Source organism: Gallus gallus, chromosome Z (genome assembly GCF_016699485.2).
Source record: "Gallus gallus isolate bGalGal1 chromosome Z, bGalGal1.mat.broiler.GRCg7b, whole genome shotgun sequence".
NCBI classification, from domain to species: domain Eukaryota; kingdom Metazoa; phylum Chordata; class Aves; order Galliformes; family Phasianidae; genus Gallus; species Gallus gallus.
The window spans coordinates 38,059,867-38,073,868 of NC_052572.1; the positions used below are offsets into that span (position 1 = coordinate 38,059,867).

Here is a 14,002-nt window from a genome sequence, read left to right on the forward strand (position 1 = left end):
GTACTGTGAGATAAAGTTCCTTTCAGTTTTCTTTGACAGACTCTGTTAATGTGTACTTGAATTTTACAATATCATAATCATTGTTAAAGATTATACATTAACACCATAATCACTCCTAAGGGAAAAATGATTCAGTGACCCATAGACCCTGACAAACAACAGAAACAACATCCCAACTTGAAAGTTCAAAAGGCTTAAACATGTCTAGAAGAATAATACTGGAAGTACTCCCAGCAGCAGAGTTCTGTACATCAAGGAGACACATATCTCAACATTCAGCAACACTCCAGACATTTCCTTCTTTCTTTGTCCTATGAACTTGTTTTCTTACCAGCAGGTGATCTTTTATCTCCACCTGGCGGTGAGTCGAGATCAGTTGCTTCTGCTTCAGATTTTTCTTTCAAAACCTCAGAAATTCCTAGAGCTACTTGAGACTCTAAGAATGAAGGTACTGACATGTGATTCTTCTGAAGGATCTCTGGTGAAGTGTCAGACACCTGATCTTCGATGCTGTTTTCTTTGGTCATTGGGATGCTTTCATCACCTTCCAGAGGAGTTAGTGGTAAAGGCTTTTCATAAGGAACATTGTTACAAAATGGCTGCTTTAACAAGAGTTCATCCCTTGAACATATGCCGCTAGAGGGTTCAGCATCAAAAGATGCATGGAATGGCGGAGTGTACACCACAGGTGATTGGTCACTGGGCATTTCCTTAAACACAGGAACATCTTTCTCAATCATGTCTTCATATTCTTTTGTTATGTTCAGCTGATCATCTGAATTAGATTCAAAGCCTTCATTATCACCAGGAAGAAAGGATCTGGGAAAGAATATCTGTGTATTCTTTGATTCCGCTTCCGTTGCTTCACCGCCTGGTACTTCTAGTATATTCATTTCACCACATGTGCTTACTGGGATACTAGTGACTGATGTGTTACAGATGTTATGTTCCAAACCCTTCTCAGATTCATCCAAACACTCTGCTGGTATGTCATCACCAGTTACTGCTACATGGTCAACATCAGAATATTTTCCAGCTTCAGCTAAGGCACTAATTTCTTTCAAGTTCTGCTCTGCTCTATCATGTAGAGTTAAATTCATGGGAACCAAATCTGTTTGGAAGGTCGCTATTTGGGATGAATCTGTTGGTGATCCTTGAGAACTTAAAGGAGTATAACTTTCATGGAATGCATCTTTCAGATCTAATGATGTCACTCCTAAAACTTCACTGGGGATGCTGACTGATTCAGCTGTCTTAAGAACAGGTTTATTTTCTAGGTCACATTCCAAAACTGCAAATTCGAGAGGCTCTTGAGAACTAGAAGACATAAGCTGATAGAATTCATCAGTCTTTCCCTGATCGTAGTCTTGGGGACTATTACTTTCAGATTCTGCCTCTGTCTTCTGCAGTACTAACTGACTCTTCATATCAGAATCTATCTCTTTACTCTTATTTGACTGCATGTGAGTCATCTGACTATCTTGTCCTTCAGGTTCTACACTAATCTGGGAAGACGGGATAGAGGCATGCTTAACTTCTTGGCACACATCTGGACTGTTTGATGCCTCAGAACTATTGTCTTGCTCACAGTGATTTAATATATCAGGATTTTCACTAACTGATTTCAGAGTGACAAGCTGTTCGGCACTAGTCCACAGGTCAGGTTCCACTGCAAACAATTGATTACCTTCTTTTGTGTTATCTTGTAAAATATCTGGGACAAGTGCAGTTTGGGGAACCAATACATTCCACATTGGACTTGACTTCTCTGTCATTTCAAAAGATAAGTCTTCTACAGTGAAAGCACCTGGCAGATGGTTGTGCTCTAATGTTTCACAGGTGTCTAGCTGTTGTTCTAGAGGGATGAGACTTGCATTTCCCTCATGCCCTCCTGGTTGATCAAGTACTGTGTTTTTTTGATCTGCAGTATTTGACATATCTTGTTGATCATGTGAAAAAGGATTCTGTGAAATCACTTGATTACTCCCATTTGTGGGGAAAAATTGTTCTTTCAAGCCCCTTTCTTCTTTATCATTTAGTATAAAAGGATCGTATTGTTTGAACTCCACAGTGTCTTTATTTGCTTGACTATCAGAAATATTCATAGGATATAACAGCCTTTCATTTTCTCCCACATCATAGCACAGGTGAACAGGCTGATTTCCATCATTTGGTTCAGTGGAACGTGTTTCTGTTCGTTCATTTTGTTCAGGTGATCCACAGGACTCCTTATTGTTTGTTACTTGATACATTACAGAGTGACTTGAACTAGAATACTGGTCTTCCACCAGGTTTTCTTCACAAGTTGCTGAATTCCACCATCCTGAACCGTCATATGGAAAATCGAATGTTCCTACACTGGATTTCCGGTCAGTTCCTGAATCAGCTTCCAGTGACAAACTCCACACATCACTTTCTGCAGAGCACTCTTCTTTTTTACCACTAACAGAAGTCATTCTTGCATCTGCATTCATTTGATACAAATGTGAACCTTCAGTGCTACCCACTTTTTCACTGCAAAGACTCACTTGAGTCTTACTCTGAACTGTTTCCTGCTGATCTAAATATTCAGAAGTCTCATTATGCTCCATTATGGTAAAGTCCTCCTGTGATTCATTCCGAGCTTTAATTGTTTCAGGATTTTTATTTAAGATCTCTACAAAGACCTCTTCTGCCACTTCATTTTTTGCATCCAAATTGTCCTCATTTGTTTCAGGACTTGTTGCATTTGGTTTCACACAATCTACACCAATTTCAGACAATTTGTGCTCCTTGCTTTCGTATGTGGAATCGTCATTCAGTTCTTCTGGACATGCCTCTGAATTCTCTGAATCCTCATTTACTTCTGGACTTGATAAAGAAGATACAGTATCATCATCTACATGAGCATTCCAAAAATCTAAGCTTTTAGGAACTTTATTCTGTGCTGTGCTTGTTTCAAATTGCTCTTGATATTCATTCCCAAATTCTTTTATTTTGCAAGCCTCCTTAAGATTTTTATCATTTTTAATATCCCATATATCTTTACTTTCTTTGTGGTTACTGCCAACTGGAAGGTCTCCCCACACATTCACTGATGCATCACTTAAATCAGGGCTTGTTCCACTTGAGTGTGTATAATCATTAATTGAATCACTCCATACATTATCTTCTTCCAAATAACTCCTGATCTGTATATCCTTTGAAAGGCTGCTTGTGGTGGTTGCCATTTCATGGACTTCACTTGCTTCAGGACTTGTTCCAGGAGATTTCAAATCCTCATGTTGCTGCAAATTCCAAGCACTTTCAGGAAAACTGTTATTAAGGGTTACACATAGTTCTCTGCAAAGCTTATCAGCAGATGCAAAATTTTCAGAATTTTCATTTTTCCCTGAAGATATATCATGTGAAAATGAACTATCCATCATAGACATATCTGTGATGTCAGGAACACTTACATAACCAGCAGAAGGACTCCTCTTAAATTTAGTAGGTGGAGACTCATCTATGAAAAAATTTTCATGAGCGCTGCTTAGTTCTGAGCTATTTTCAAAAGACACTAACTCAGAATTACTTATGTGTGAGTGATTAGGAGCCACTTCATGTGAGCTGTCTATTACTTCTCCCAGTGCTTCTGGTGGCTCATTCATCAAAGGAATTGACATAGGTAAGTGGCAACTGGAGTCATTCTTTCCAGAGTCATTCCAGATGTCTGACTGTACAGGCATTTTAGAAGAATTATTTTCAAATATACTTTCCATCTCAGGACTTGTAGCATCCTCTATCACCGTAGTCTCCTTTTCAGCTTTCTCAGTAAGAGGCTCTGATGTTTCACTGTAACCGTAACTTTGTGGTCTGGAATCATCAAGAGATTCATCATTTCTGTCTTCTTCAGAAGCACTTGAAGAAGATTCTGCATCATTCCGTGACATTTCTTTCCTCTCCTCCTGACTGATTAGATTACTCTGATTGGAAAATGACTCATTATCTGTGACTAAGGCTTCCAAACTAAAACTATTCTTTATTTTTTCTAGTGATCTAGAAAACTCAGATTTTGACCTGTTATCTTCTGAATCTGTGTTACATAAAGGCTCACTGCTGTCTTCTGCTGGTTTGCTGCAAATGTCACTAATAGTTTGTTTTCCATTTGTCTCATCTGTTATCTTATATTCCTCTTCTCCTTCCTGAGAGATGACAATGACATTGTCCCAGCCTTCCTCACAATCCTGCTCAGTTCGTAAATTCCATGAGTTAAGATGTTGCTCTAAATGCTGACTACTCAACTTTTCATCAACATCTGGAGTGTTTTGTGCTGGCTCCTTGCTCAGTGTCTCACTTCCTAAATCATATATTTTCAGATCCAAACTATTTCCAGCATCTGAAGTTGGTGTAGATGTGTCTGTGTCTTCTACAGGAGCGCTGCTCAATGTTTCTATCTTTTCAGCTAAACTTTGTGCAGTATTTACTTCATTCTGTGGTGGTGATAAGTCATTCACTGTTTGATTGTATAGTGGTGCAGCTCTTCTGTTCTCAGATACAGAAAAGGTATTTTCATTGGTATGTACCTCAGTTGAAAAACTCTGACCTGTTGCTTGTTCTGAATTAAGTAATGGTTTAGCAGAGGTAGAAAGAGCAGTACTGTTAGGATTTCTTTCTTGTAATTGGGCATCAACGTTATTTAAGGGTGTGCTCCAGATGTCTGTGTCTTTGGGTCTGGAAAAAGGCATGTTTATAGGAGATAATGCTTCATTATTTGCTTTCTCAAGTGCTTTTGGTTCAGCCAAATTTGGGCTTATCAATTTATCAGTAATTGTTTCTTGGACAAAATCTTCACTCTCATTTTCTCTTCCATCTTCCACGTATGTAGGTGATATATAAGAATCAGATGTCGAGTAATTAGTGTCTGGTGGTGAAACAGCTAAGTCTTCACCTATATTTGATGAACTAAGATCTGAGTGTTTATACAAGAAGGTATCATCCCAGGGCACCACTATTTCTGTTACTCCTTTCCTGATGTTTTTATCATACATATTCCAGGTCTCTACATTTTCAAATTGTGTTGGTCTGTTCTTAGGGTTGCCAAATAGAGTTTTTTTCTCTGTTTCTAATGTGGTGTTACTCTGCATATTGTTGATATCAGACTTTGTATTTTCAGATGATCGACATTCTTCTAGGGAATAACATCTTTTTTTATCCCAGGCTTCTACAGGTACCTGGGGAAGTGAGTTTTCAGTCTCATTGTCTGCTACAATTTCTGAAGAATCTGATAAACTACGTTTTGTTATGGCCCATTTCTCAGGAACATTCACTGATTTTTTTTGTCTATCCAGTCTGGGCACATCCCACACATCTTCTGAGGATCTAGCAGTATTTTCTGCCTCAAACTTCATCCAGACATCATAAGAGTCTCCTTTCCCTTCACCACTGCACCATGCATCTGACACCAGAGGTGTTGGCTGACTGATCTTCCACGCATCAGTAAAACTCTCTGGCTCTTGTTCTGTCTCCTCCAAAGAAGCAGTTTGCAAACACAAATGTTCACCGTTTTCCTCTTTTTTCTCTTGGTTTTGATTATTTTGTTTAAACTGATTATCCCACAGACCTGTTCTTGTGTATTCCATTTGCTCAGACTGTTTTTGGAGAAATATAGAATCTGATGCCCTTCTATCAACATGCTCTTGTAGCAATGGGCTTGTTTTACAATTGTTCCATAAAACAGGGCTTTGAAATACAGACTCTTGTTCACTTGAACTCCACGTATCAGCATTTCGGGACTCTAAGTCAAAGCCATCCCACCAGCTTCCATATCTAACACGTGACTGAGAACACTCTGTGTCATCTATTTCATTTATTTTTTTAATGACTTCTTGTGGGAAAAATAAAGGCTGCCCATTATCTAGTGGTGAAGTTTCTACAAGGCTGTTCATTGGAGTCGGTGGAATCCTTGAATCAGCCGATTTCAACATTTCTGGTGAGGAAGTATCACCCTCAACTAAATTAATCAAACTTGAAGTTTTCTCAAACATTTCTCCTGGATTCACATCAAATTCAGCTAAACTATCTTCCTTCTTTGCTGTCATAACTAAATCAGTTGAATAATTTGCCGTATCACTTTCTAGCAAGTTTGCTTCATCATGTTCTTTCTGCACTGCAAGTTGTTGCCCTTCTGATGAGTCACTATTAAGGAAATAGTCATCTGCTGGAGAACAGTCAACAGAACGAGAAGACGATTCAGATGGAGCTGTAACCATTGGTGCTAGATCAAAATTGAAAAGGTCGAAGTTACCACTGCCGTCTCTAGATTGAGGTTTTTGTTCTTCTGCTATTGCTCCTTCAGGAATAGGGCTGTAGGAATCAAAGCCAGGCAGAAGACTATGATGGGAAACAGCACCTTCTGCAACAGGGCTGTCATCACTAAGAAAGACAGAGCTCTCCTTGGAAGACCGGCTACTTCTAATGGTAGCCAAGCCACTGTCTGGACTCACAAGGTCTACATTAAGATCAACGTGGGCTTGAATGGATCCATTTAAATCCTGGGGATTTTCTATAAAGTTGACAGAACTGGGCTGTGGTTCTACATCAGAACCATATAACTCCATAATACCAGAAGATCCTTGTGAAAGTGGAGCACTCCCAGCAACAGCTTCAGTAGAAGATGTTCTACTGTTTGATACCATTTCTGGTTGTCTTCTATTCATGACTTCCTTAATGAGAAGAAAAATTTGATCACAGGTCACCAAAGAATTTTCTTGATGATAAATAAGAATTTGGTCACATCCACACTCCAGTGGATCCAGCTCCAAGCAAGGATTTTGACATTCTTCTAATTCGCAGCAAATCTGTCAAAAATAGGATGTTTCAAAAACCATTACAATCACAGGTAGCAGGTCATAGTCTATCCCACTGTGCAACACAGTCATAGCTATCTATTCCCATCTACCTACAACAGACACTTCACAAACACTAAATAGATGAAATAGTAAAAGGTTGGTATAAAATATATATTATGCAATTAGTCATAATGTTTACATGAAATGATACAATTTGAGTTTCAAGTTTACATTTTCAATGGTAAAAGAAAATCCAAGTATTTAGTTATTGTCTTAAGAAATCTGAGTAAAATATATAAAGGGTATGTAAGAAAACAATGTCCAGAATAATTAAGTTCATAAAGTAAATAGTTTTATGTTGATCCTTAAGCAATAGGGTCCTTTAGATACCTGTTCCTAAAATGAGAATTTTTTAAGACAAAGGTACAAGAAGTTGCCCTGGGATGATTTCCTCAATTTGGGACAAATACACAAAAAAAAGACAGACAGCATCTGACTTCGTGTAAGCTTTTGTTCTAGAAATAATTCGACTTGATTTCAGAGCTCACATTATTTAGTGATAAAATACACAGATATGAGTTCTGGTCATTCCCATTTACATGATTGTTCATGACCCGCTGTAAAAGAGTAAATCACAATCACTGTCCTTTGTGACATCATACGTACTGTACACCATAATATAAAACCAAGCCAAAAATCAGTAAAAAAAAAATAGTAATTCTGTTTTGTACAGTCTTACAGTACTTCCTGTGACTATCCAATCTTTCTACTCCATTGCCAGCCAACTGTAACTTTTTGTATCCACCTACTTATTTAACCTTTTGCATATACTTCTTTAAAAAACACTATTTTTCAAGAAAAATACTTTCAAATTCTTTTTCCAGGTACTTACTTGATTGCCTAGCTCTAAGTTTTCCGAGTATACTGCTATTTGCCGTTTTGTTTGCTCCTCATCTGACAAAGAGTTGGCCAAAATGACAAGTACATCAAACCCATATTTATATATGAATGCTTTCAGATCACCAATGAGATTCCTGTGTAACACGCAGTCCTGAAATAAGGTAAGAAGTTCAGAGGTCAGTGCATTTTTCTCACTCTTTCCATCCAAATCTGTGGTGAAAATAGTCAGAAACGCTAGTACACAACAGTGGCTCTAAGTGCCAATAGAATTCCCCATAGACCAGTGCAATGTAGAACTAGCTACATTTTGCGGTATAAGTTATTCCTTCTTTTTTTCTCACTTGGGGCCATAATGTATGAACAGCAAATGTCCCTCTTCAGTCATCAGCTCTGAAAATTGCTAGTGAAGAAACTACCAGAAATTTTGTTTTCTCCTTTATGTTGCTATTTGTATTTGAGATTTTTTTTTATCTTCAAGTTAAACACAATGTCATATGCTATAATAGTTGCCAAGCTACACTGGCCCTGAATAAACAGCAGTTCATCATAAACACAAAACAACTGTATATGCAAACTGGCGTATTATTCCCTTGCATCTGTCTCCTACCTGATAAATTACTGTTTTGGTTAGATAAATACAAATACTATTTATTAATCTGCTCAGATGTGTCCACAAAATGCCTTTCCCTCCCCTGTAAGTTGAACTTAAAAAAAAAAGTATTTTTGTCAAGAGCTTTGGAAGTAGATTCTTTCCTAGATTAGAAATGAAGTTCTGCTTTGATGTTTGCATAGCACTCAATAATTTGTTCTGCATGAAAACCATGCAGATTACTGCACAAATAGAAGTCAGCTAACAGTTTCCTGGTAGACATTCACATATAAATTCTGAATAGGGAGATACATTGAAGAGCTATGGTTAATAAGGTTTGAATGTCCAAACATGTCTCAGCTGCTCACTCACACCCAGCTGGATGCCAAAAAGAAGCTCGTAGTCCAATTGCAAATCTGTTCTACAAGGTGTTCACTATGGTAGACATGGTAAATATATGATAGGTTTAACAAACATTCAGCCTTATAGCCTCATTATGCTTTAGCTTCTAAATTGCTTCTATATTGTTTGAATCAATTGAAAATGCAAGGAATTAAACATTTTCGACTAAAATCAACTGACTGAACTGGAAGCTTCATGAAAGCTTCATGGCAGGGGAGGGCAGGGGAGGGGAGGAGAGATGAATTTGCATAATAGGAAATGCGCTGCAAGATAGTCAAAGTATGACAAAAGTCAAATTATTCATTTTATACTACTTTTCCTTTCTTTATTTGCATGTTTTGGTTTAAATATTAATTCGTATTTGCAGTGTGCAGTACGTAAACAGCATATATAAGCATTATTATTTGTAATGCCCTCCAAATACCCTACTACAAAAAAAAAAAAAAAAAAACCTGTAAGTATACTTGAAATGTGATATACATGATATAGACAGTAAATAATAGTAAGTATATTTTACAAATGCACTGGCAGTACAGTGAACAGCAATGTGGACACTGGAGAAATTGAGTATCTTAGCAATTGTAAGAAAACCATGCATCTGCTTTGTCTAATCCACTGTAAAAGTTTATACAGTGCTAAGAACATGGGGACCGTTCTAGAACAATGTGTTTTGCTTTGTTTTTCAATCATTCAAGCAAACAGAATGCAAAAGCTCAACAAATCAATGAACTTTTGATGTACTTTGCAACACAACCAATTCAATTATTATGCATTTCTGTTGTGAAATGCAATACAGATTTTATGCAGGCTGTATGCTGGAACTTATATCTCTGAAACTCAATTTTCTTACAGGAATTTAACTGAATAGCTAAGATGAGTACAAACCTGGGAAAGCCCCAGAAATAAGCAGCCTCTGAAAAATACTCAAAGAGAACTGGTAATTTCTTCCTTTCTATACTTTCTGATTTATGAAGCCAGCAGCCAATTACCCAAGTGATCACTGTAAATGTACATTACACACACTTCTGATTCTTCTGAGCTAACTGTGTCAATATTAACCTGATCAAATTAAGAACAAACTGTCTCTTTTGTTCTTCACACTCCTCACATGGAGAGCACAATATGGCATTTGTCAGAGATGCTCCATCATTTTGGCTCAAGGAAACTGTCAGTACAGTTTGGGATTCGTTATTCATGGGCAGATACCCTGATGGGTCTAATGAAGCCTTTCTGCTGACAACTCATTTGCTAAAAATACCCAGCCATCACAAAATATAAATGAGGAATATCACTGCAACCCATTACAATTTTCACATCCAAAGCAATTATCACTATCCAGAAGTCAATATACACTGCTTCACACTGCATTTTCTTAATATTTCTTGGTCAGTACTGTTGTATCCCAGTTTGTTTCTGTGTGATCACTGATAAAACTTTATGACATCCTTAAATTGCAATATAATAGGGTAAACACCAATGTTATGGCACACATGCAGAGCTAACAGTCTGTGTGCCATTTGTTGTAAATCCAGCTAATTACTAGAAGCCCCCACGTAAAAATAAAAATAAAAAAAAATCCATGCAAAACAAACTCAATTTTGCAAAGAAGTTTTCAGGTAAGGTTGCTAAAAGCAGAAAACAGTATGATCAGAATAGTGCTTATAAGACTACACCAGATTATTTACTGTTTAACCTCTTCTTTGTATCAACACCACTGGTGAAAATACACTACACAGAATTTATCTTCCCTGTATGAAAAAACTCCACTTATGTGCTATGCATTTCAACCTATGAAATGACAGCTCTGCTGCACCAGGGTTTACCCATCTTACAAAAAGGACAAAAGTAGCATCTAACTGTGCTGTCAGTTTCCAACACTTTCTTTTTAGGACTGCTCCCTAAGTTTCCAAAGAGAAAAAGGTAACAGTCCCAAACTGAAGAGGGGGAGAATGGTTATCTGAAAGCTTGCACAGCCACGTCCTACAGACTCCCCTGTTCCAACCGATGTTAAGCTTCAAGCTTCCTGAACTTAACTTAGTAGGAAATGTAACCAGGAAGTACCACATTGTGAAACACTCCACAGAATACGTGATTAATGTCTGTTCAGCATTGATCTCACTCCCCATACTGCAGGTAACCTCTCTGTTTTTACAATTTCAGTCATCTTAATCGAAGGCAGAACAACTCAAAAAATAACGCAAAGAAGAACAAAGAATTAATCTATAATAAGATTCACTACACAGAGCATGATCATTTAACTTTAATGGAAGTGGTTAGCCACTTCCATGCCATGCCTTTTCAACACCATTGGTCTACTTTCAGTTAGTACCTCTTAGCAATGATCAAGTCTTAGTGAAAGAAGATTACAACTAAACAACTTTTCTTCGCACTTTAAAAAAGTGAGAATTCTATGTTCTCAAATTCAGGCTTGACCACTCTGATAAACAAAATAACAACAAAAAAATAATACTTTAAATTAAAAAAAAAAAGGCTGCTCATGTAATCAGCCAACCTTCTGTTCCATTATTACACATTTTCAGCTAGCTGATACAGTTCTGAACTTAACAGGTAGGGTACCATCTCTCCACATCTCTTGAGAAATTACAATAACATATATCAGAAGGACATCACAATGTCCCGTTTGGTTTAGAACATTCACCCTCCCACTGGAGCACCTGCAAATGGCGCTCAGAAGTGATCAGTGAGGATCACTAACAAAAACAAGAACTGGAACTCCACCCTCAGTGAAAGGAATACCAATTCTTAACCATAAGCAAAACAACTTCCCACAACCTCAGCAGTCTGAAACTAGTTTTGTCATGCCTTCTGGTGCATGTGCACATATACTCAAAGAACAAAACAGATCAGAAGTGCTCGAGATGTCCTGAGAAGGTGCTGTTTCTACTGCCTGAAATAAACATCAAGTACTTAATATAAACAAGCAGAGGTAACAGGGTACATGTGGTTGTCCGTGCAACTGCTAAATCAAGAAGCAAAAAATAAGCAATACCAGAGGAATTAAAGGAGGGAAGTTCGTCATCTGGTCTAGTGAGCTAACAGGGAAGACCCTTACTTATTTCCAAATTCAAAGTTTGTAATTTCTCTCACTGTTAATGAATATATTCTGTAATCAGAAAATTGTGACTGATAAAAATAAAACTGCCATTTTTAAGCTGTTTTTTTTTGTTGTTGTTGTTGTTTTGTTTTGTTTTTAATTGAAGGACACTAAGTAGTTTGGAGTACAAAATACAGCAAAACATATAGATTTCATTTTCAAATTTAGATGCCTAAATGCCACCACATCTTTCAAGTATGTCTTTTAAAGTCAGTTTGTGTAATATAATTAAAGGGATGAACTTGCAATCACAGCAATACAACTTTTACTTCAAGGAGGGAACTACTGGTAAATGCACTTGTACTATGCTAAAATGTACTCTCTCCAGGCCACTTTGAAGGATAAACTAAGTATGAACACATTTTTCTTATGCAAACTGCATGTACAGTGAAGTTTCTTTCTATTTAGAAAGCACACGTATAGGTAGCCAAAGCCAGAAGATACAGGAATTCTGAGATCTGCTCATATATCATACTAAAATATCGCCTATACAAAATACACAAAAAAATTCACATAAAATGAAGTAAAATCCTCTACACTAAAGTAATGTGCATACAATGTAATGCATTACTCCCCTCAGAAACTTGTAAGATGATAAAAGTAGAAAAAAAGAAAGAAAGAAAGAAATGGCATTTTTATGTCTTAATAATCAACAGACCATGTGGTTATAGCATATATTTCTTATTCTCCTTACTATTGTAGTTCTTTGTCATCCTAGCTTAGGAATCTCATCTGATTTTTCCACAGCTTGTAAAACAATTAAAAATACTGAAAAAGCCACAACCTACCACTTCAGTGACAAGGCTCATTTAATCACATACAATATTTATTTGATTTCACTTTTGACTGATGATTAGCAAGTGGTAACAAGCAAAAGGCTGACTTGCTATAGTGATGAATTAAAACATAGGAAAAAAACATCACAAACATCTACGTACTGATCATGAGCTGTCCATTTTACCCAGACAAGCCTCAGGTGTAAATGTGTGTGCCATAATTCATACCTTACAAAAAGCTCCCATGCAAACATGGTAACAAAAACACATTTCTGGCTGTCAAGAAAATTTCTGGCAGAATTAATCAACCATTCATCCATTCAGGCTCTTTGCATACCCTTTTGTCAAAGAGGGAATACTAAGAGATTTCCTTCCTCTTCCACTCACTCATTGCAATGGTTTTTAGAATCCATCAAGCCTGAGTTGATTTATTGAACTGTCTCATAGCTCAGCAGTATAACTATAGCAAATGAACTGGTAACTTCTCCAAAAACAGCAGTGATTAAACAATATCTGGTTTATTTAATTCCTTCTAACTTCAGATCTGGAGTAATTTCTTAAAGGGGCTGACTTGAATTCTTTAAAAGTTCTATCTCCAATTATATACCTGTGCTTCCATTCCTTTTTAATTATTGTATTTTGACATTAGACAGAGATATTTTTGCTTTACAATGGTCTGACTCTAGAACCACCAACATTTTCACATCTTTCATGCTACCTAGTATGGTCCTATCACAAGTCAATTGATATTTCATACCAAAATTCAATATTCAGAGACAATACTGCCATGTATTTTTACGTAAGCTATCTTATTTACTATATTCTGCATACTCAGTAATAATTACCCAGTTAAAGTATCTACCTATTTATTTAATTACATAGACAACTTCGTATTCATACTGAACTATTTCTGTATTTGTCTAATTCCATAACTGGTAATGAGAACTGTTAAAAAAGTAGTTAAGACACAAAAAATAGAGATATGACAAGCAGTTTGAAACACTGCTTAAACATGGATTTTATTGCTGAACATCGTCCATTGAACCCCATGGAGCACATTTATCACTCACCAGCTTTGAATTTTTCTTCATAAAGATATATGACCTTTGCCTATTAGATTTCATTAGCAGGGCACCATACAAGGCTCCTCTGCAGATGACAGGATAGAAAGCTAAACAACCTCGCCTGAAGGATTTGTGAGAACAAGCCCATCTTCAATCTTTGTCCCTGGGAGGCACTTCTAACACCTGCCAACCACAGCACTATCATCAGAAAAACATTTAGAGATTTATCTTCAGGCTGGTGATTATAAGAGATAATTTGTTTGGAGTATGGATAAAGTTGGTCTAGCATAAACAAACTAGAAGCTCAAATTATACGATGAACCTCATTAACTATTGATTTAACCACT

General features: G+C 36.9%; 1 protein-coding gene across 7 annotated transcripts in view; it reads right to left on the minus strand.

Moving 5' to 3' along the window:
• Positions 1–14,002, minus strand: part of PRUNE2 (prune homolog 2) — a 133,918-nt gene that overhangs the window by 47,415 nt on the left and 72,501 nt on the right. For 6 of the 7 annotated variants that reach the window (XM_015280360.4, XM_015280359.4, XM_001231885.7 and 3 more), the window contains exons 7-8: positions 7,702–7,860; positions 332–6,818 (exon numbers count right to left, since the gene is read on the minus strand). In XM_015280360.4, coding sequence (XP_015135846.2) covers positions 332–6,818; positions 7,702–7,860 — 6,646 coding nt within the window. The remainder of the gene's footprint in view (positions 1–331; positions 6,819–7,701; positions 7,861–14,002) is intronic. The other variant, XM_040656584.2, reaches the window with a different exon arrangement.